At 38.6% G+C, this 20,474-nt stretch overlaps 1 protein-coding gene across 6 annotated transcripts in view; it reads left to right on the top strand.

Moving 5' to 3' along the window:
* NRG1 (neuregulin 1) overlaps nt 1-20,474 on the top strand; it is a 219,031-nt gene that overhangs the window by 36,388 nt on the left and 162,169 nt on the right. For all 6 annotated transcript variants that reach the window (XM_045879809.2, XM_045879810.2, XM_064585570.1 and 3 more), the window contains exons 2-3: nt 6,359-6,536; nt 15,735-15,856. In XM_045879809.2, the coding sequence (XP_045735765.1) occupies nt 6,359-6,536; nt 15,735-15,856 (300 nt within the window). The remainder of the gene's footprint in view (nt 1-6,358; nt 6,537-15,734; nt 15,857-20,474) is intronic.

The raw sequence follows: 20,474 nt of genomic DNA, 5'->3' as shown, positions 1-20,474 counted from the left end.
TGCGTGCATCAGTAGCCGGGGTGGTAATCCAAGGAGCATTCTGAAATACAGTTGCCGCCAGAATTTGCTGCCTTTTACACAGCTATATTTACAAAATGCTACCTGTTAAGATGCATTGTCCCTTTTAAACTTAAGCCAGTGAGCACAGCTCAGAAAAACAGCTGGCAAAGCATAAACTTTATCCACTTTGTGCCTGACCATAATCTTCTCCAGAAGATGGTCCAATGAGGGAGAAATATGATCAGGAAAGGAATTTTGGAGGCTTTCTTCAGTAATTCATTTACCTCTAACAGGACTACAGAAAAGGGATCCTTCTACTTTAGAGGACTGATTGATGATATTCGTGTGGCTTTCATTAACAAACAACCAATTTTCACCACTCGATCTGCACATGTGTGATGTCAGGCTTTTAAGAGGTTGTGCGGAGGGGAAGATTTCTCTGGGATCACAGCTGCAAACTCACTGGTGTTTGATAATATTTTGCAGGTTTCCTGTTTAATTTGTTCAGTGTGGTGAAGCTCTTCAGATGAACTAGTCCAACATGGAGAGTTATGATAGGAGCTAGCTCTGCATCGTCAGATCCTTCACAGAAGAGAAACAACAACTTATCTAGTGTCACACGCTGTCAGCATATCTTGGTTCCATACACATGCTGAAATTTGTTTCCTGTTCTTAACAATACAGTACAACATTCGAAGTAGCCACACTGAATAGATTTGAAACACGTGCACAGTAGGCGATTAAAACAGGAGGATCGCTTTGATGAATAGTTCTTTTTACACATTTATTTCACCTGGAGCACAAATATTTATTCACACATCAAATCGTTGGAATAAATGAACATATTGCCTTAAGTTTTTGTGTGGTCAGAATGTAAAATAAAGATTTGGTGATTACTGCCACAGTTTGTTTTCTGCGCTGTGTGACATTATCAAATAAGAAACACAGAAGTTTAGGGGAGCACGGGTGGCTCAGTGGGTTAAGCGTCCGACTCTTGGTTTCGACTCAGGTCATGAGCTCAGGGTCGTGGGATCAAGTCCCGTGTGGGACTCTGCACTCAGCGGGGAGGCTGCTTGGGATTCTCTCTCCCTTTCCTGCCCCTCCCCGTCCCCATCTCTAAATAAATAAATAAAGTCTTAAGGGGAAAAAAAAAAAGAAAAGAAACGTAGAAGTGCAAAAATAGACTTTTTAAATGTACCTAGTACACCTGCTTGTACTGAGTTAGAGTCAGAAGAGTGTGTTTGTGATCTTTTAAAAGGCTTTAAAACACTTCAAGCCAGTAAAAAAGAAATGCCTGTAAAGCGTGTGGCATTGCTCTGAGGGTTTTGGAGTTTCTCTTTTTTAGAGGCTGCTCTTTTTTGCACTTTACTGTCTGTCTCTGTTGATACATTTCTAAGGGTGTAGATACATTCATATTAATGTCAAGCAAGTTCGAAATCGATTTTGGCAAAGACTGCCTACAACTTGCTCTATCATTACATTGTTCCAGGGTGTGCAACTCTCTTCTCTCCAGAAACATACCGAAAGTGAAATTGTGGATGGTGGCAGACTAGATACGGTTAAATCACGTCCTAGATTCTCAGAACACTTACTGCATTCAAAGCATTAACTTAGCATCATTTGCCTTAAAGCAATTTTTTTAAAAAGATTTTATTCCTTTGAGAGAGAGAGAGAGAGAGAGCACAAGTAGGGAGAGGGGCAGAGGGAGAAGGAGAAGCAGGCTCCCTGCTGAGCTGGAAGCCCGACGTGGGGCTTGATCCCAGGACACAGGGATCATGACCTGAGCCGAAGGCAGACGCTTAACTGTCTGAGCCACCCAGGGACCTCATGCCTTAAAGCAATTTTTAAAATAACAGACCATTTACTCTTAGCCAGGGACTAAAGGGCAAATAAAAATTTTTTTGCAGTTTTAAAATCCAAGTACTTAGTTAAAAGACATTGCCCCTCCCCCCCCAAGTTTAGGAATGACCCCTGGCCTTATGAAGTTATATCTGAGTATTAGAAAGTACTCGGTGGAGTAGATTTTTGTTAATGAAATAAATGAGATTATTTCATGTGAACAAACCATTGACTAGGAAACATATATATTAAAATGTTTTCCATTAAAATATAGTTATTATTTTATAATCTAATAAAATAAAATTTCTTCAGCTATCTCATTAGGGATAGATGAGAAAAACTGCACAAATCACAGGTGCTCAATATTAATATGTTTGCATTTTTGTGGAGAATTTGAAATAGCCAGGGCTCTTCCATTAGTGTGGTTATGTGAAGAGACAGAGAAGAATTTAGGTTGTTGCCAAGTCTCCAGGATACTTGAATCTGGGCTCCACCAAGAATGAGTGAGGAAGTTTGTATGGTACTTCTGTGGAAGGTTCCACTGATTGACAAAGAATATCACGGATCAAGGACACAGTTGTGTGGTTCTGTTGGTGGTGTACATATTTGTTTCTCCATTTATGGTCTGGAGGATTTTAAGTTAACTCCTTGAAAGAGCTTTTCTCTGAAAAGTGGGGTATCCTCACGTCGTGGATGGTTAACCCTGAAGGATACAGCAGGGACGTTTTTCCAAGGGAACTTTCAGGGTTGCAAAGTTAGAGTAGCTGGGAACTTCCGCGCTTCTGATGGACTTGGAACTGTGTGCAAGAGGGAGGAACTCAGGCTTGTCAATAAAGATATACCAGAAGCCCAAACATGAAGAAATGTTTATACACGGAGTCAGCTTCAGGAATGGATGCTCTAACTAAGAATAGACCTTATATCTGAAGGTCTCCGCAGAGCTACATTACAGATCATCTCTTAAAGACAAGAGAGGTGCACATGAAATGTCAGAGAAAAGAATAAACATTGACATGCCAGATGAGTGATTGTTTTCCTCCCACCAAAGGACCTTGGAGGATTGGAGCCCCAAAGTCATGGATATGAGGTTGAACCATATGAGGATTTCAGTGCCCTCCTACTCACAGAATTTAAATGGAAGCTATAGTTTGAGGAGATATATTTGTAAATTAAAACTCAAATATTCCCAAGAATCCCCTGCATGACTGCAAACTTGACCAAGATTTTAAATGAAATCCCGAGCCTCTTGTTGAACTGCAGCAAGAGCAGATGAAAAAGGCAAGGAAACAGAAAGAAACCAAGATTCTTTTTTTCTTTCTCTGTGTGTGTATTTATGTGCGTATGTATGCATGTGTTCCCTTATTTGCTTGAATTGTTTGAAATTTAATTGTAAGACACCATGATGTTTCACCCCAAATACTGCAGCAGATATCACCTAAGCACAAGGACCTTCTGCGTAACCGCAATGCAGTGACCACACTTGAGAAATTTCATGTTGATACGATACCTTGATTCAGATTTCCCCACGAGTCCCTGTATTATCTTTCAGAGAGTTTTCTGTGATTCAGGATTCAGTGATAGCTGCACATTGCATGCATTTGTCGGGTCTTTTAATCTCCTTTCATCTCCATCAGTTCTCACGGTCGGTCTCCTGTGATCATTCATGACATCAGCACTTCTAAAGTCTAGACCAGTTGTTTTGCAGGATATCCCTCCATTTGAATTTGTCTGTTTTCTCATGTTTGAAATCCAGATTCTAAATAAATAAATCATAGATAGATAAAGATATAGGAGGGGAAGGAGAAGTGGGAGAGAGAAAGGGAATGAGAGAAAAGGAAAAAGATGCAAATGATTTGGTGAAAAATTGTTTATTCACACCAAAGAATACAAAGTCTAGCAGATTTCTCTTGAGACAGTATTGATAAGCAATGGTGTGGAGTGGTGGGTGAGGGGATATGGTGCTCATTGAGAGTTAAGGATTTCTGAAATATTGCAGTGAAAACATTTTGCTTCGAGGCAAGGGAATAAACCTTGAGAGTTTGAGTCGTGTGCCAAGTTAAATGTAAAACTCAGTGAAAACAACAACAAAAATCAAACTAGTTCTTTTAGTTTATCCGTAAAATAACGAGGCAATTTATTTTTCTTAATACACATAAGCCAGTTTCTTTGGTGCCTTTTAGCTCCAGCAGATTTGTTTCTTTAAAACCCTTCACTGGACTGAACAAAATCAAAGATGATCGTAACGAATTCATGAGACCGAACAGACACTATTCCAGATAGAGGAGAATTTAGTCTATTTTTAATAAACCTCTAAAACAGAGATTCATGAACCCCAGCCTAAAAAGAAGACTCCTATAAAATCTGTTCAGAAGTAAATCTTATTTTCAAGCTGTCAGAAAACAAGAACCAGACAAAATCATCAGGTATCAAAGGCGAAGAACAGCTGAAATGAGTTTTCTACTTTGCCATTGGGTCTCTGCTTCAAGTGCCTGCTTAGAGAAGCAGGCATCTTATCTCCTAGCCCCCAAATAAATAAAAAGGGGATGTGTAATTTTAGGAGCACTGCTAAGAAATCACAACGTTCAAGTGGTTTTTGCTATAATTTATAGGAGCCTTCCTATACTTATTCCTGACATTTTTTTGATTTACATGGTAAGGGCAGAATTGTAGAAAAACAAACAGACCCTGAGTAGGAAAGGCACTTCATTTCCTGTTCGTGTCTAACATTGGCTCTGATCGCTGTCCTTGGAGTCCTGGTCACCAAACCCAGTGAATAATTATGCCCTGGATCAGGGAGGGGGCGGTCTTATTTGCCGTGGGTTTGTTTTCTGGGATTTTCTGTTAATACCTGGATGGGAAGCAGAAGTGGACTTTGTAGTTGGCTTCTCTAAGACTCAGTGGAAACAGTTGTTGAGAGCTCAAGTTCTGTGATGTTGATTATTAAGTGAACTATTGTCTGTAAAGTCCATTCATTATGCTTTTATTTTTTTTCAAAAACTTTTATTATAACAAAACCAGGCATACTATATTGAATCGTATAACCAAACACCGTGTGTACCTGTTGCTTGACTTCTGCAATGATCAACTAACTTCTTGGGAAATTTGTTTCATTTTCATGCCTATCGATTCCCCTCCATCATTTTATTTTGAAGCAAATCTCAGGTATTATAACATTTAATCCATAAATATTTAAGTAGAGAATAGATACTCTTTTAAGCAGTCTTGCTTAAAAAAAGAATGGTATATAGGTATTTAATGTATTCTGCAGGTTAATGCACAACTTAAGTACTTCCAGTCTCTGTTGAGAAGATATAGAAGAGCTAAACCCAGTCAAACTGGCAATTTGACATGAGCATAGTAGTCATCTGGAATGGTCATTGATTCTCTGTAGGACAGCAGCTGTAGGTCCAATAAAAAAGTGATGTCACCAAAGAATTTCTGTCTTGAAGAAAGAAACATTGTTAAGAGTGATGAATTCTCTTTGTTCTTTGGACCACCTCTGGTGATAGCATAGTCTAACTCTGACCCTCCAGAAACATAACCATGGACAAGTCAGTCACTTACCCATCTCTGAAATTAAACTTCCCCATTTAAAACATGGGTATGGGGCGCCTGGGTGGCTCAGTTGGTTAAGCGACTGCCTTCGGCTCAGGTCATGATCCTGGAGTCCCGGGATCAAGTCCCACATCGGGCTCCCTGCTCAGTGGGGAGTCTGCTTCTCCCTCTCCCGCTCCCCCCTCTTGTGCTCTCTCACTCTCTCTCTCTCAAATAAATAAATAAAATCTTTAAAAAACAAACAACAACAAAAAAAACATGGGTATGATGCCTGCTGTACCGATAATTTGTGATCTGAGATGTGAACCTGCTTTAAAAATAATGGCGGGGCACCTGGGTAGCTCAGACGTTAAGCGTCTGCCTCTGGCTCAGGTCATGATCCCAGAGTCCTGGGATTGAGCCCCGCGTTGGGCTGCCTGCTCGGCGGGAAGCCTGCTTCTCCCTCTCCCGCTCCCCCTGCTTGTGTTCCCTCTCTTGCTGTGTCTCTCTCTCTGTCAAATAAATAAATAAAATCTTAAAAAAAAAATGGCCTGTATATTGCTAATATAGAAACTACTAGAACATTGTATGTTAACTATACTGGAATTAAAACCAATAATAATAATGACGATGGCCTGGTTGCACATTCTCCTTTAGCATAGGTTTTTTGTGGCTTTGAAATGACCAATATCCAGGATTTTTAATGGCATCAGAAAATGTAAAGATTGAGGAAGTAACCATCTAGAATATTTTATAATCTAGGTTCTCCGCCCCCTCCCCCCACTCCCCCAAGTATATTTCATTTGGGCATTTTATCTCCAAGGTGAGATCCATTTTGGCTGACTCATTTTCTCTCTCTCTCTCTCTCTCTCTCTCTCAGATAGTAAAACATTTGGGAATGGTGTCTTGATCAAGCTCACCTAAAATTAATATATTTCTCTTTGAAAGATGATCCGAATTTTTTTCCTTCTCTTTCCTTTTTTAGCTTTGCCTCCCCGATTGAAAGAGATGAGAAGCCAGGAGTCTGCCGCGGGCTCTAAACTAGTGCTTCGATGTGAGACCAGCTCCGAATACTCCTCTCTCAAATTCAAATGGTTCAAGAATGGGAATGAATTAAACCGCAAGAACAAGCCACAAAACATCAAGATACAAAAAAAGCCAGGGTAAGTGTAATGCATCTAATAGCAGAGGCAGTGTCTAGCCATAGAATGATAGAAAATATAAAAATGATCTACAGCCCCAAAACGTGAATTCACTTACCAAAAAAGCTGTGATCTATAATAAATGAAAAGGCTGTTCATTATATGATGACCAGAAATTGTCTTATTATATAGGGAAGAGTTTGAAGTTTCTGATTCTTACAGCTTCTGGATGAGGAAAGAAAAGAGTGGATGGGGGGAGAACTGGAGACGTGGAGGGAGAAGCTTTGGTGATAACTGCTGTAATTGGAATATGTTACATCTTAAAATTGGCTTTCTTTAAAATAAGACAAATGCTATTGAGAGCACCAGTGCTTTCCACAATCAACATCCCAACTTAACGAAGCCCAGGAAATGCCCAGATTTATGGGAAGAGAATGCAGCCACTTGAATTTGAACTATTTTCACGTAAGAGGCTAATACATCCAGCGATACCCAATACGATGTTTTTTAACTGGCGATTTGTGAAACTACATCACCACTGTAGCACATTAAAACATCAGGTGATCTTGGCTCGCAAGAATCTTTTTTTTTTTTAAGATTTTTATTTTATTTTATTTATTTATTTGAGAGAGAGAACACATGAGAGGGGGTAGGGTCAGAGGGCAAAGCAGACTCCCTGCCGAGCAGGGAGCCCGATGCGGGACTCGATCCAGGGACTCCAGGATCATGACCTGAGCCGAAGGCAGTCGCTTAACCAACTGAGCCACCCCCGCGCCCGGCTCGCAAGAATCCTAAATCCCCCTGCCTTCCTCGAGGAGGGCCACAATTGGAAGGGCTCCAGGTGATTCCCGTAACATCTTGCAGGGTTGTCTACACCTACTCTAAAATGAGGCTCCTTTATTATTCCCATCCTCTTCATTTTTATATATTTCCTCACTTAAGAAATCCTCTTCTATTATCACACTACATTTTGAAATTAGGGAAGAGATAAGTATGTGAGAGTTTTGCTTGTCAATAATCTTTTCATCGATGTGACATGGATGATAGTACTTCCCGGCTCAGAGATTACATTTTCTTTCCTCACACACAGAGGATTCCAGTGAAATCCCAGGGATGATAGCAGAAGCAACAACAAAAGAATCTCCTCCTGTACTTTGACTTAATAGACCACCTACCAAAAAGTTGACACACACTCACGAGCGCAAGAGACAACAAAGTGATTATAATGGAAATTTAACTTAATTTTCCCATCGTGTTTAATTACTGTAATAACCATAATTACTGAATTTTTCCCCTAGTTTCCGTGGTTTTATTAACTACGCTGCTTGTTCTTGTTACTGATTGTGTTGGCAAGATCTTTTGACTTGGAAGTACTATAATAAGATGTGGGGAGAAAAGTACTACTTTTGCAGCAGGTGGTTCTTCAAAGATACAAAAAATGACACTGTAAAGTGACATTTTTTTTTTACACAATCTTATTTATTTATTACAACATTCCCCTAGGTAGTAAGGGAAGTTGAACTGTACATGGGGCCTAATTTTGCATATTAAGAAATTAAAATTCAAAAAAGCGTTCTGCCTTGCCTTCAATCTCACAACTAGTAAGTAACTAAGCTGGAACACAAATCTGTTCCTTGGGTTCCTTAACACCTTATTCCTTCTTTTAAAAATGGAAAGCATACATGTTTAATAACGTTTGCATATGGGGAGGGGAGGAGGTAGAGTGAGTGAACTGTAAAAAAGAACTATGATGCTTATAGAGGAGTTTAACAAGAAAAAAAATACTTTTAGATACTGGATTGAATAGAGTTTGGTGTCTGTTTTGTTTTTCATCAATTAGACACATTAGTAAGGAACTAAGTTATCTTCACACGCAGGAGAATGTCTCATTTCTTTCCACACGGCTGTCAAATGATATCAGTAATATTTAAGTGCCCGCAGAAGGCTTTATGCTGCGAGTGTGGGGAAATGGGAGAAGCATGGGTGTTATCTCTGCCCCCAGGGGGTCATAGATTGTATAGGGATTCTCTAGTTCAGCCTTATCTGAAACATAGTTGTCCCAGAGGCCATGTGCTAGAGCCCTCTTCGGGCTGGGGGGTACTTCAGGATTTTCAAGTGGCCCATCCATTTGCAAATAGTGACCTTTTAGAAAATTATTTTTTATGTTAAGGTAAATTCTACTTTAAGTCAAGATTTAATCAGGGAGGTATCCCTAATGTATGATCTAGCGTATCATACATGCAATAAAGCCAAGTGCTAAATTGTAGGTTACTGATTCTAAGTGCCGTGAGTTTGGGAAGAGGGAGAGACAGAGCTTCGTGAGTAGCCATGGGGAGGTGGATTGGAGTCTGCTAAAGGGGGAGAATCCCCTCTGCCTGGCTGGGTGGGGTGGGCCAGGCCATGAGAGAGAAAGAGCAGAATTAGAGTCAGTAACAAGTTCTGTTTATAGGACAGTAAAGAGGCCAGTGGGTGAATGGGTAGGGAATTCTGCCCTTTATGGGACAAGCTGCTGTGTGTCAGACCTTGGGCTAGATGCTGGGTACACAGAGATGAGTGGTCTAGAGGGGAGAGAGATAGCGAACAGTTAGAATACTCAGTCTTCAGGGCTACAGTAGTGGTAGTCCTGGGATGCCATAGCAAGAAGCTAGCACAGATGGGGAAGGGGACCCGATTAGGGACGAAGGAGGCTGCCAAGAAAGCAGGGAGGGAGAAGAGGTTTATCTAGGCTGAAGGAACAGAACAAAGCATCTTCAGACTGGGATTATTCAGTCTGAGAATGCCTGGGGAGAAACAAATGAAGGTGGATAAGTAAGGAGTAAATGGTTTTGAGAACAGTTCCTATATACCTAAAGAGGTAATTTGTTACATGGCTTGGATGACATATAAAAGTATCATTAGTATTCAGGAAAACATTTTCATGTTGGCTTCATAGGTCCAGACAGCTAAGAGAACTGTCTACATATTAATAAAACCCCATTATACCAGAAAGGCCAATATTCAGAAATCACTTCTTTTAAACAGTAGCCTTGCTGGAAAGAATGAAATGGGAACAAAAAGGTGTTTTATGCAGCTGATGTGGCTATAAATTACTCTTGGCAAAACATTTTAACATATTTGATCTTCCAAAAATAAGACACTGTGTAAAGTGGGCCATTAGTGTTGTTGTCTTTTTTTTTTTAAGGTTAAAGGACCAAACCTTTAAATTTAATTAACATTTGCAAGGTGCCCCTGTTATTTCAACTTGTCCTATAAATATAAGAGAATGGATGCGATTATTGTTATACCCATTTTTTTAAAAAAAAATGAATGCCCTGAGCATGAAGGAAATTCAGTTTCTTGCTGTAGATCTAATGTTGATGAATAGCAAAGCTTGGATTTGAAACAGGTCTGACTCTATGCCTCCTGTCTTTTCACAGCTACTGGTGATTTTGCTATGTATAGTAAAGTCACAACACAGGGCTGGGGACACATACAGGCATAGGGTAATGTCTTTAATAAAAAAAATTCTCATTTTTCAGTTTCATTTACATATTCATAATTTTCCCTTACTAAGAGATTCAAACCTTTAATGGTTTGCAGCAGTTACTTGGTACCTTAAACTTTATCAGAGGCTTTGATCAACCAAGCAGAGGTGAATTTCAGTGTGAAGTTTAGGATTTCTTTGGGATTCTCTGTATTTTAAGGAAAATGTTGACTCTTTTCCAATCCTTAGTCTAGGTTTCTTTTTCACGTAGTCTAGATCATACATGCAGCCAGAATTTCCTTGTCATCCCTTAGTGTTGCAAAGAGACTCCAATCAGCAATTTCTATTATTTTGTAAAGTCTTATCACCCTTCTGCCCCTGAACTACATTCTTACATGTTCTTCCTATGACTTTGAATTTATATCTGAGCCTGTGTTTGTTGTATTTGGCAAAGCAGTGTGTGGAACCAATTTAGAAAAATGGAAACTGCCCCAGTGTTATGTGTCTGCTTATCCCTTTGTTCTGCTTCCTCTTCCTGGTGGATCATTTTGAGCAAGAAAACTGGTTAAAGATCATGGCACGCGACAGATTCATATTTGAGGCTGTCAGATTGGCCTCATTTAAATATCAGCTTATGAAAGGCTGACCTCCCATTGTTTGTGTATGGCACACTCTTTTGGATGCCCATAGTTCTGTCTCAGTCTTCATTTCCACTCTCACCTATTTTCATTTTGTTTAAAATTGGATCTAATTGGTCTTGTCAAATTTCTGCAAACATTTTAAAGGGAATTCTTTCTTCTGTTGTCCATTGTTGCAGGTCCTTTGACTCTATTCTAGAAAAAGTTCACACACATTCCCTTCTTGCATCAGCTGAGCAGCTTTTGCAGGTCATTCTAATTTTATATGTAGGGAAAGCGCCAATTCCTTAGGTATAAATGGGAATACTCAGTGCCTATTTCATATGCCTTATGTGAGGCATTTGGTGCAGTGCCTGGTTCTGTATAGTATGAGAGTTGCTTATGAAACCCTCTCCCTCCTCTTTATCCTTCTTGTTATTGGCAATTTGACAGTATCTGAAGTTGTGTTGAACACACACACACACACACACACACACAAGCACACTCACAGACACAGAGTTCATATATGATTCCTTAGAGATTGGAGGAATGGATTTATATAAACCAAGGAGATATTCCCTATATGCATTTAAGTTGTCTTGGCCCATAAACGGCGGTGGAAGAATCAAGCCAAAAAAGACAAAGAAGACAGTCGTTATTGGAACTTTGAATCCATCCTTGAGCACTTATTCAAAGAATACAGTTTGCATTTTGATATACAAAAAGAGAAATTAATATTTAGAACTTTCATCTTTAAATCAGTCTGTATTAATTTATTTTTACATCGTCTTGTTTTTCTTAATCCAAAGGTAATGTGTGCTTATAAAAAAATCTAAATATTGCAGGGATATAAAATGTAATTGTAATGATAGCTAACACTTATTGGGAGCTCATAGGATTCCAAGCATTGTTTTAGACACTTTACATGAGTTAACTCTTTTAATACTTTTAGAAAATGAAAATCCACTGAAACATCAACCTCTCCCAGATTTCTAGATAACTCATCAATTAAAGAGCAAAAAATTCGTTTTATGATTGGATGGGAATTCAACACTTTTTCCAAGTTAACTTCCTTCCTGTGGAGAGCATATGGTAGCCTGTTGAAGAGAGTACAAAACTGTTGTATCCATACTTACCAAAGCCCCAGATCATTGCAGTGTATAATTTTCAAGAAAGGTTTGTCTGTTTCTTCTCTCTTCCTGCTTCCCACCCTGTACTCTAGGGCCCACGGATCAGAGGGTCTCATAGTTCAATGTATCATTGGAGTTCACAGGGGTCCCAATGATCATCTGGATCAGTGGTTTTCCCACTGTGTCCCTGGAGAATCTTAAGTTTCCACTGAATTGAAAATGGGCTGGCAACCACCTTGACCTGAACACCTTTGTCTCTTTATGATAGTTTTGAATATGAGGCTCTGATTTAAGCTTTTGTTTTAAAACAGGTTTTTTTTTTTTTTCAAAATAGTTGAAACCACTGATCTAATTTAATCTTTTTTCTGCATAGAGATATTCTTGACAGGTGGTTATCCAGACTTGAATCTTTCCAAAGGGAAAGACACCCTCCCCATTTCTGAATGTTCAAAAACTCTTCCTTATCACTCAAAATATGCCTTCTTTTTCCTGTCGGACATAATTCTGTCTTCAAGAGCCTCCTCGAATAGTTTTCTTTTCCAGATGACAACCATGAAATATGTTTAAAAAGCTACCCCTATCTTGTTCATAGTTGGCCTGCCAGTAGGACCTCTGTTTCTTCAATAGAATCTTCTCTAGTGATAAGATTTATAAGCCCTATTCAATTGTGATCAACTTCTTCTAAAGTCCTCTAGTTATTGATATTTTTCATCAGATGCCCCTTCAAAACATAATTAAATATTCTAGATGTGATCCAGCCTGTGAGCAGTGTATTGAGACTTTTATCCAGTTTGATTTATGCTGTTTTAATATTAATATGGCCAAACAGTGCATAAGTTTCTTTTTTTAGTGTTTCTTTTTTTAGTAGTTCTTTAAAATAGAATCATGTTAAACACATGGCTAATTGAAATCCTTTTTTCTGTATATATTATTGTCCAGGCACGTCTCTCCAAGCCTATACTTCTGCTACTGATTTTTGAACTGGAATGTATTTGTTATGCTTATCTTGATTAAATTGAATCTTGATCTTAGTGCATTGATGTTCAGTCTTAGAATTCCCAAGGGTGTTCTCTATTGAAAGGATATCTTAGCTACATGTGATGCCTGCCTTAGAAATTCACAGTACATATTTGCATAAAAACCACTAAGAGGTACTGTTGTAAAGAAATCTATTTAACTTTGTTCAAGGCAATATTTATTTGAGCATAGAAAAATTTTTTTTCTTATTCTTTTAAGCATAAAATTTATTAGCATTACTTGGAGTAATATTCCAGGAAACCCTGTGTAATTCTATTAGGAGAATTTTTATTTAAAAAATTATCCCTTTAAGATTAACTATAAAGCTGATTACCGTCTTTCTTATAGTTTGATCCAATTCAGTAGTTAAAAAATTAATAGCACAGGGTCAAGAAAGAACTCACATACCATCAGGGACTATTCCTCAATTTACATAAGTAAGAAAGGAGTATTCTTGGAATTATTATAATCTTGAGGTGTTGTGCATTCTTGGGTTGTTGTTGTGATAACCTTAGAATTAAGATTGGGGGCTTAACAAGAAAAGTTATAATTTTCTTATTTTAGGAATTCACTTTTTCTTCTGTGTTGAAAACAGGAAAAACCTCAACCTGACCTTCTTCATGATTGATCTATCAATTATTGTTAGTGGTTCCATGGCTGTAAATGAAAATTCTTCCAGCTAATTATGCTGTTTGGGGCTGGACAAGCTTACTGTAGTATTTGTATTGTTTCTGACCGTTCTTCATAGATGTGTGTCATAAAGGAAACTTGGCATGTATGGACAAATTTGTATAAATAGCTGATAATCCTTTAAGAAAAGTACTGGATTTGAATATTCCAAACTCAGGCTTAGAAGTTAACACAACTTGATGGGGGCTAATATCCTAATACTGTATTTTGATAATTTTAAAAGTTCTTGTAGTTTATAATTAGATCTTAATATCAGCTTGCCAAGGTGCTTGCCCTCAGATTGTTCTATTTTGGTTTATAGGGATAGACTTCAGGGAACCTTTTCTGTAGAGAACCCTTCTGATTAATATGTGACTATCCCTGCATAAATGGCCCTTGGTGATCCCCCCACCCCATTACAGCTAAGCAGGCTGTTATTGTATTAGATTTGCTTTCTATCAACTTTGTTCTGTGCACCATCATTTTCAGGAAATATGAACAGATATGCTATGTGGATGACAAGGATTCCATTGTCAAATAAGTTTGAGAGTAACTAAATAATATATTCCCCTCTTAGAAAGTCAGATTACATTAGCATATGAAAGACTTTGAGAATTCCTGCAGGATTAATAACAACAAAAAGCCTGTTTTTGTTCACCCTAATGTCTTCCGAATTTACTTGAGTACAGTACTTTTGTTTTCTCAAGTTTACGTGTTGACATTGTTCTGAGTCATTAATTTTTTAATCCACATGTTGGTTTGAGTGTTGCTGCCTTGGTCTGGACCTCCTCCGACTGTCTCTGCCCTCTTAATAGGGCATCCTCCTTTCCTGCAGCCAGCATTTAGGAACATTAGGTCCTGGAGAGAGCTTAAGTAGGAGCATCCAAATATTTTCTTCATTTATTCACACATTCATCCCATAACGTTTGACGATGCACCAAGGACAAAGCAGTGGCATGTCCTCATAGAACTGTGAGGGTACCAAGAAGTTTAAATTATGGACTCCCAAGTGTATGTCCTAGCTAGAAAAATAAGATATACTTCAAGAACTGTGAGGATCATGGGAGAGGTACTCTAGCCTGTCAGAATTTAGACAAAGAAGAGAGGAGTAGCAGCTACATGATTATGAAAGGTTTGATGAAAGAATTGGCACTTGAGGTGGTTCTGAAAAGTCAGCCAATATCTTGAAATATGGGACACACACCCCCCCCCCCATTCTAGGGGGAAGGAAGGGCACAAGCCAAAGCACCATGATGGAAGGCCATAAGGCTTACATACGGGACTGGGTGGGTGGTCCAGTTCAGTAGACTGGAGGAGAATAGAGGGATTGATTTTTTATCAGTTAAATTAGAATAACTGATTGAATTTGATTAATAATATTATATGACAAGAAGACCAAAAATTCACTATAAAACTAAGAAGGTGTACCTTATGGGAGGGAGCCTTGCATATAATTTTGAGTTACTGTCTTTTGTTCCCTGCCTTGTTCTTTTCCTGTTGTCATCCCAAGAGCCCAGGCAGTCAGGACCACGTGTGAGTATACAGGGATGCTTTAAAAAGTCTTTCATAAACTCAACTAGCCCCAGTGGTTCTGTGTTTTTAAATCATGGAGACTGCTTACGTTATTGGCTATATGCAACAGTAAAACATAGACAGATGCAAATCACAATGCTGCCCATGTTGAAAGAGTGTTGAATATTGCTTTAATATGCAGTTTTATAAAAATGTGTGCTGTTGTATGTTTATTTCAATGTTAAGAATGATTTGTGTCCCTCTGTGTCCCTCTAAGATGACTTACCTTTCTTTTGTAAATCCTTTTCATTCAGAATTAACATAAATCCTGATGTTACTTTACTGAGAAAAGTACAGAGCATTTTAATCTATTCTAGCCTTCCATAAGTGTTTGTCCTTACCAGATTTGTAAATGATTTTACACTTTTTAAATCTTTCCAGTGGCTGAAGACATTTAGATATAGAAAGGAAGAAAGCTTTACTAATTGGTTTGAAAAAAAAAATCTGAGGCATAGTGTGTTTAGTGGTGGTGGTAGAGGAATAAAAAGAAAAATTAGAGAAGGCATTCTTTAAATTACTAATCTGGGTGATAAAATTAAGGCCATGTCTATGGTATCACTTAAATGTGATGTATCTCGTCTTTACTCTTGGTCAAATCATACTTCTGTGTATTAGTAAGTTGTGTTTTAAGTTGGTATGTGTGGAGTGGAGAGGGGGAGTTTGAGAACCCTGAAGCTACAGAGAAGTAGAGTTTGGTGGTCATTGTATTTCTGTGAAATATACTTACACCACTTTGGTCCTGATCTTACAGGAAGTCAGAACTTCGCATTAACAAGGCATCACTGGCTGATTCTGGAGAATATATGTGCAAAGTGACCAGCAAATTAGGAAATGACAGTGCCTCGGCCAATATCACCATTGTGGATTCAAATGGTAAGAGATATGTACTACATTCCATTTCTCAGGCTGTAAGAGGAGTAATCAAGAGATGTGGTGAGAGTTGTAATAAACTAGTGTGTTAAATCTCATTGTGAACAAATAAAAAACATGGAAGAAAAACCATATACTTCAAGGATCCTATGTGTCTTCCATAAAACACACTTCCAGACAAGTGTGTCTACTCCCTGAGGTGGTGTAAATCTGAAACATACGTAGATTTTTATTTTTTAAGAATTTCAGTAAGGTCATGAATGGCAGAAACAGGATGGGTTGCTAAAAGAGATTAGACTTCCTCTTTAAATTTGTCAGGGAGGGTTGTCAAGTCTTTGGCTCCATCAGGAACAGAGTATGTGTGTGTATATATACATGTGTGTGTATTTATATACAGAATACATTTGTATATGCAGGATATATGTATATTACATACATATGTATGTACATATGCATATTATATATGAATATATGTAGTGTGTGTGTGTTGACAGGATACAGTCCTGACTCAGTCCTAGAAATTTGAATGTTCTCGTATGTGTTTTTAATACAGCTGGCTCTAGGTTGTAGGAAGTGAGGGAGGCCTATCAGTTTTTTTCTTAGGCCTATTAATTCAAAATTCGGAGAGTCCTCGAGGCAGAGCCCTTCCTACTATGTCTGGTCTTGAGCTTCTGCTTTCCTGAGAATGGCGCCAGGGATATTTGTTAAACTAATGAATGACTTGGAGGTAGAAGGTGTCACTTACCCTCCAGCCACTTCTCTGAGTTACCCGAAGAAGCTAAAGAGCCACAGCTGGTGGGTGTGTCCTCGGGATACCCAACTCCTCCACAATTTGATGGAGTCATCTCTAGAAACCAATGATGAGCTAAAGCAGGGAGCGTCTCCATCTCTTGAAATAATAAAATGTGACTTCAGAACCCTGTGGTGCTTCTTTTCCCTTTTGCATGATGGCACTTAACTACTGCGTATGCAAGCCCTGTCATGTGTTATAAAGCCAAGCCTGAAGACACTGCTCCCCTCCTGACGGGAAAGGGGAAAGAGTGCCCACTGCAGAGGCCTGGTCTCTGAAAGCGGGAAGGTAAAAATGCAAGACCAGCAAGGGGAGAACAAAAGTAACTTCAAGGGTCAACTCCGTAGGAGACTGATGGAGTTGTGTCTGTTGACTTATTAGGACAGGGAGAAAGGAGTAAGATAAAAATATGGAACAGGGTTGGGAAAAATCTCAGGTTAATCCCCAGCCTTCTCTGGATTCCCCAATGAACTGCTCTGTTGCAGGGTAATCAGAGTTCATTACTTTAATTTTAAATGCCTCCCTCTACAGAGAGTAGAGGACAACAGTGAAAAGTAGTTTCCATCACTATTTTTAGGAGCTGCGTTTATAGCTGAAAATGTAAAAGCCATTTAAAATTTATATGAGTAAATGTAGCATCACTTTACTTTTTCATCAGCACAGGTTAAGCAGTAAGTATATTGCTGGTGTTATTTTACCCCATGAGAAATTTTATAGGATGCTAACTTGAAACACAAATTTAAAAACTAATTTCAGTGGCTGCTTCTTTTTTGTTGTTGTTTTTTCTGTTGTGCCGTGTTCAGTAGCTTGTTCTCAGCCTGTCATTGGCTTGGTTCAATGTGTCTCCCGTGGTAAATGCTATTGAATTATGATTTTGACACTTGGATTAGATTTGTAGAGCTATGTGTACTATAAATTCCCAGGAAAATACAATTAGAATAAGTGTCATGTTCTCACTGAGTGCTTACAGTACTATTATAATATTCCAGGTTTTCTGATTTACAGGATTAAGCAGTGAATTATTTACTACTATATTATTCCTGGCAAAACCGATAGGGTTTTTTTTATTCATTTTGGGGTGCTGAGGGATAATACGGCTTTTTACTTTTCTCTAGTAGGACAGACATCCAATTCATTTCTCCATATTAATTTATTTAAGAATTGGTCTCGAATTTGAATATTTAGTATTGACCATAGAGAAATGCAAGTTGGGATGTTTTTGATAATCAGTCCTTTTTACCTGACAAGAGTAAAGAGAAGTGCTTGGAAAATTGTAAGGAAGTCATTCTTAAACAACCAACTAAAATTTTTTACAGAATGAGGTCTTACTGGCTTACGTAGAGCATCTGAGGGCGAATAAAGAATCTCAGTTACAATGCAAGGTGGTCTTGTTTTTATTTTCTTCTTAGAACCCTAGGAATAGTTCATCCTTATCCAACCCTCTCATTGTATTTCAAAAGAAATGTGAACTTAGTATGTGTCTGAAAGCAGACACGTTTAGAATCACAAGATATTTAGTAGCAAATGAGGACTTGAACCCAGATTTCTTGAATTCCTGATCCAGTAGAGCTCACTTTGTACCTGTGTGTTTGGGAATGTTTGAGTAGATTCTTTGGTTTGTGAAGAAAACAAAAAAACACAAAAAAACTGAAGGAAGGGTGTGAGGCATAAGGACAGAGGGATTCTCTGGGCAAGAGTTGGAACTTCATTGTAACTGGGCGTCAAGGAGAAAAATGTAACCCAGGGCATATCTAAAGATTTAAGTAAACGAGAGTTTCTGGATCTTCTCTCTAGTGTCTCTGCCTTTAATGTGCTTCAGATACTTTCTTGTAGCTTCTGTTTCTTTTATCGTCTCACCTCTCCTGCTTTCAACGGTGCTTCTTTATAATTACAAACTTTAACCTGTTTATGATCTCACTTAGCCATATTTTTCTTCATGGCTCTTTTTAAGGCATTCTTTCCATTTTAACTCCTATTGTGTGATTGTTTTCTTAGTTCCCAAATCAGATTCCCTATTGCAAGAATCTGATTGGCAGGGCGCCTGGGTGGCTCAGTTGGTTAAGCGACTGCCTTCGGCTCAGGTCATGATCCTGGAGTCCCTGGATCGAGTCCCGCATCGGGCTCCCTGCTCGGCAGGGAGTCTGCTTCTCCCTCTGACCCTCCTCCCTCTCATGCTCTCTGTCTCTCATTCTCTCTCTCTCAAATAAATAAATAAAATTAAAAAAAAGAATCTGATTGGCAGCATCTACGTGCCAGACCATTTCGAAAGACCTAGAGAGCTTACGAATCATCTGCCTTCTGGTCAGGTGCCCACCATGGGCTCAACCCGGGAGAGTGAAACTGGAAACATGGCTGCCTAGAAACGCCCCTCTCCTCAGAGGCTGTGGGCCGTCTGCTTTTCGTCAGAGCCTGTGGCTTGGCAGCCACCATGAGAGACAAGGCCGATGTGTTCTGCATATTGGGAGACTCTCTTTTCCCCCAACACCTCAGGGGCTTAGTTGCAGCACAACCAAAAAGAAAATAATCTTTCTGATCCTTCAGGCTCTTCTACTGCTCTCTTTGAATTTGCTATATTCAGATCAATTCTGGTTATCAAAGAAGTCTCAGCTCAGATCCGGAGCTCTCTGGGACTCAGATACACAAACTTGTGTTGTCACATCCCTGTCTCCTTAGAAATCTGGGCAAACACTGCACAGAAACACTCTTTCAGAGGGAAAAAGAGCACTCTACTGTGGTTATAAACTGCCACATGGCCAAGCCTTCTCTCTCTAAATGTGTATTTATTATTGACTTGGGCTGAGAGAGTGGAATTCTCAAGAATTTCATTTCCTTCTGGGGGTCCTAGAAAAAAGTCTTAAAAAATAAGAACATGTTGTGAAAACATTATATTATGTAGAACTCCCCTTGAGATTTTAATTTATATTTTCTACGAAATAGTAGTCATTTTGTTAATTTTGTGTTACCTCACTCATCTCTCCCATATTTCTCCAATAAGTACACAACTGTGATCTGATAATTTCTACACAGGTTGCCTTGCAGAAAGATCCTGGTATGCTGCTGTGAGCTAATTACCCAAATTTCACCCTGTGCAAAAGATACTGAAATTTTCATACAAGTACCTTCTTTGCACAAATATGTTTCGAATATATTTTGGTACAAGATTCTAGGAGGTATGGCAGGGGTAAGGGGAAAGAAGATATGCAGGAGAGATTGTTTTCTCTCCAGAAAAAAAAGAAAAATGTAGCAAGATGACCTTGCTATTTGACACTATTTTTAATTTCAAAACACAGCTGTGTAACTATCAGGGAAAAATTAGCTCGGATCATAAAAGTCTTCCATCCAATATTAGGAACTTTCTGCAGTGAAACTCATTGCTTAGATTTGCTTAGATTAGCAACTAGGTATAAATGAAATGATGACAAAAACCCAAGAAATTCTCCTTAAATTGTTATATGCTTGAATGAAATAATGACCATATTTTACTATTTTTGAACATTTAGAAAAGAATGTATATACATATATGTATTTGGTCATTATATATGTATTGGTCAATAATATGGTCATTATTTCATATGTATGTGTGTGTGTGTGTATATATATATATATAGCCAATCACTATATTAAGCTATGTTTTCAAAGTTTATGTTTTCTGCCTTTTCCAATGCCTTTTAATCCCGATCTTATTTGGAAAAAAGAATTTGCTATACAGTAGACAGATATACACATGCAATCTGCTAATTATTTTTGGGACTATGTGGGTCTAACAAAGACCAGCTGAGGTTTCGTATAAAGAAGGATCTCACAGGCAGCCGTCATTACATGGTGGGTTAT

The sequence above is a fragment of the Mirounga angustirostris genome, unplaced genomic scaffold, assembly GCF_029215605.1.
Source record: "Mirounga angustirostris isolate CCGP_5_RB_7025 unplaced genomic scaffold, mMirAng1.0.hap1 SCAF_2, whole genome shotgun sequence".
Classification (NCBI taxonomy): domain Eukaryota; kingdom Metazoa; phylum Chordata; class Mammalia; order Carnivora; family Phocidae; genus Mirounga; species Mirounga angustirostris.
This window is presented reverse-complemented; position numbering and strand designations above follow the sequence as displayed.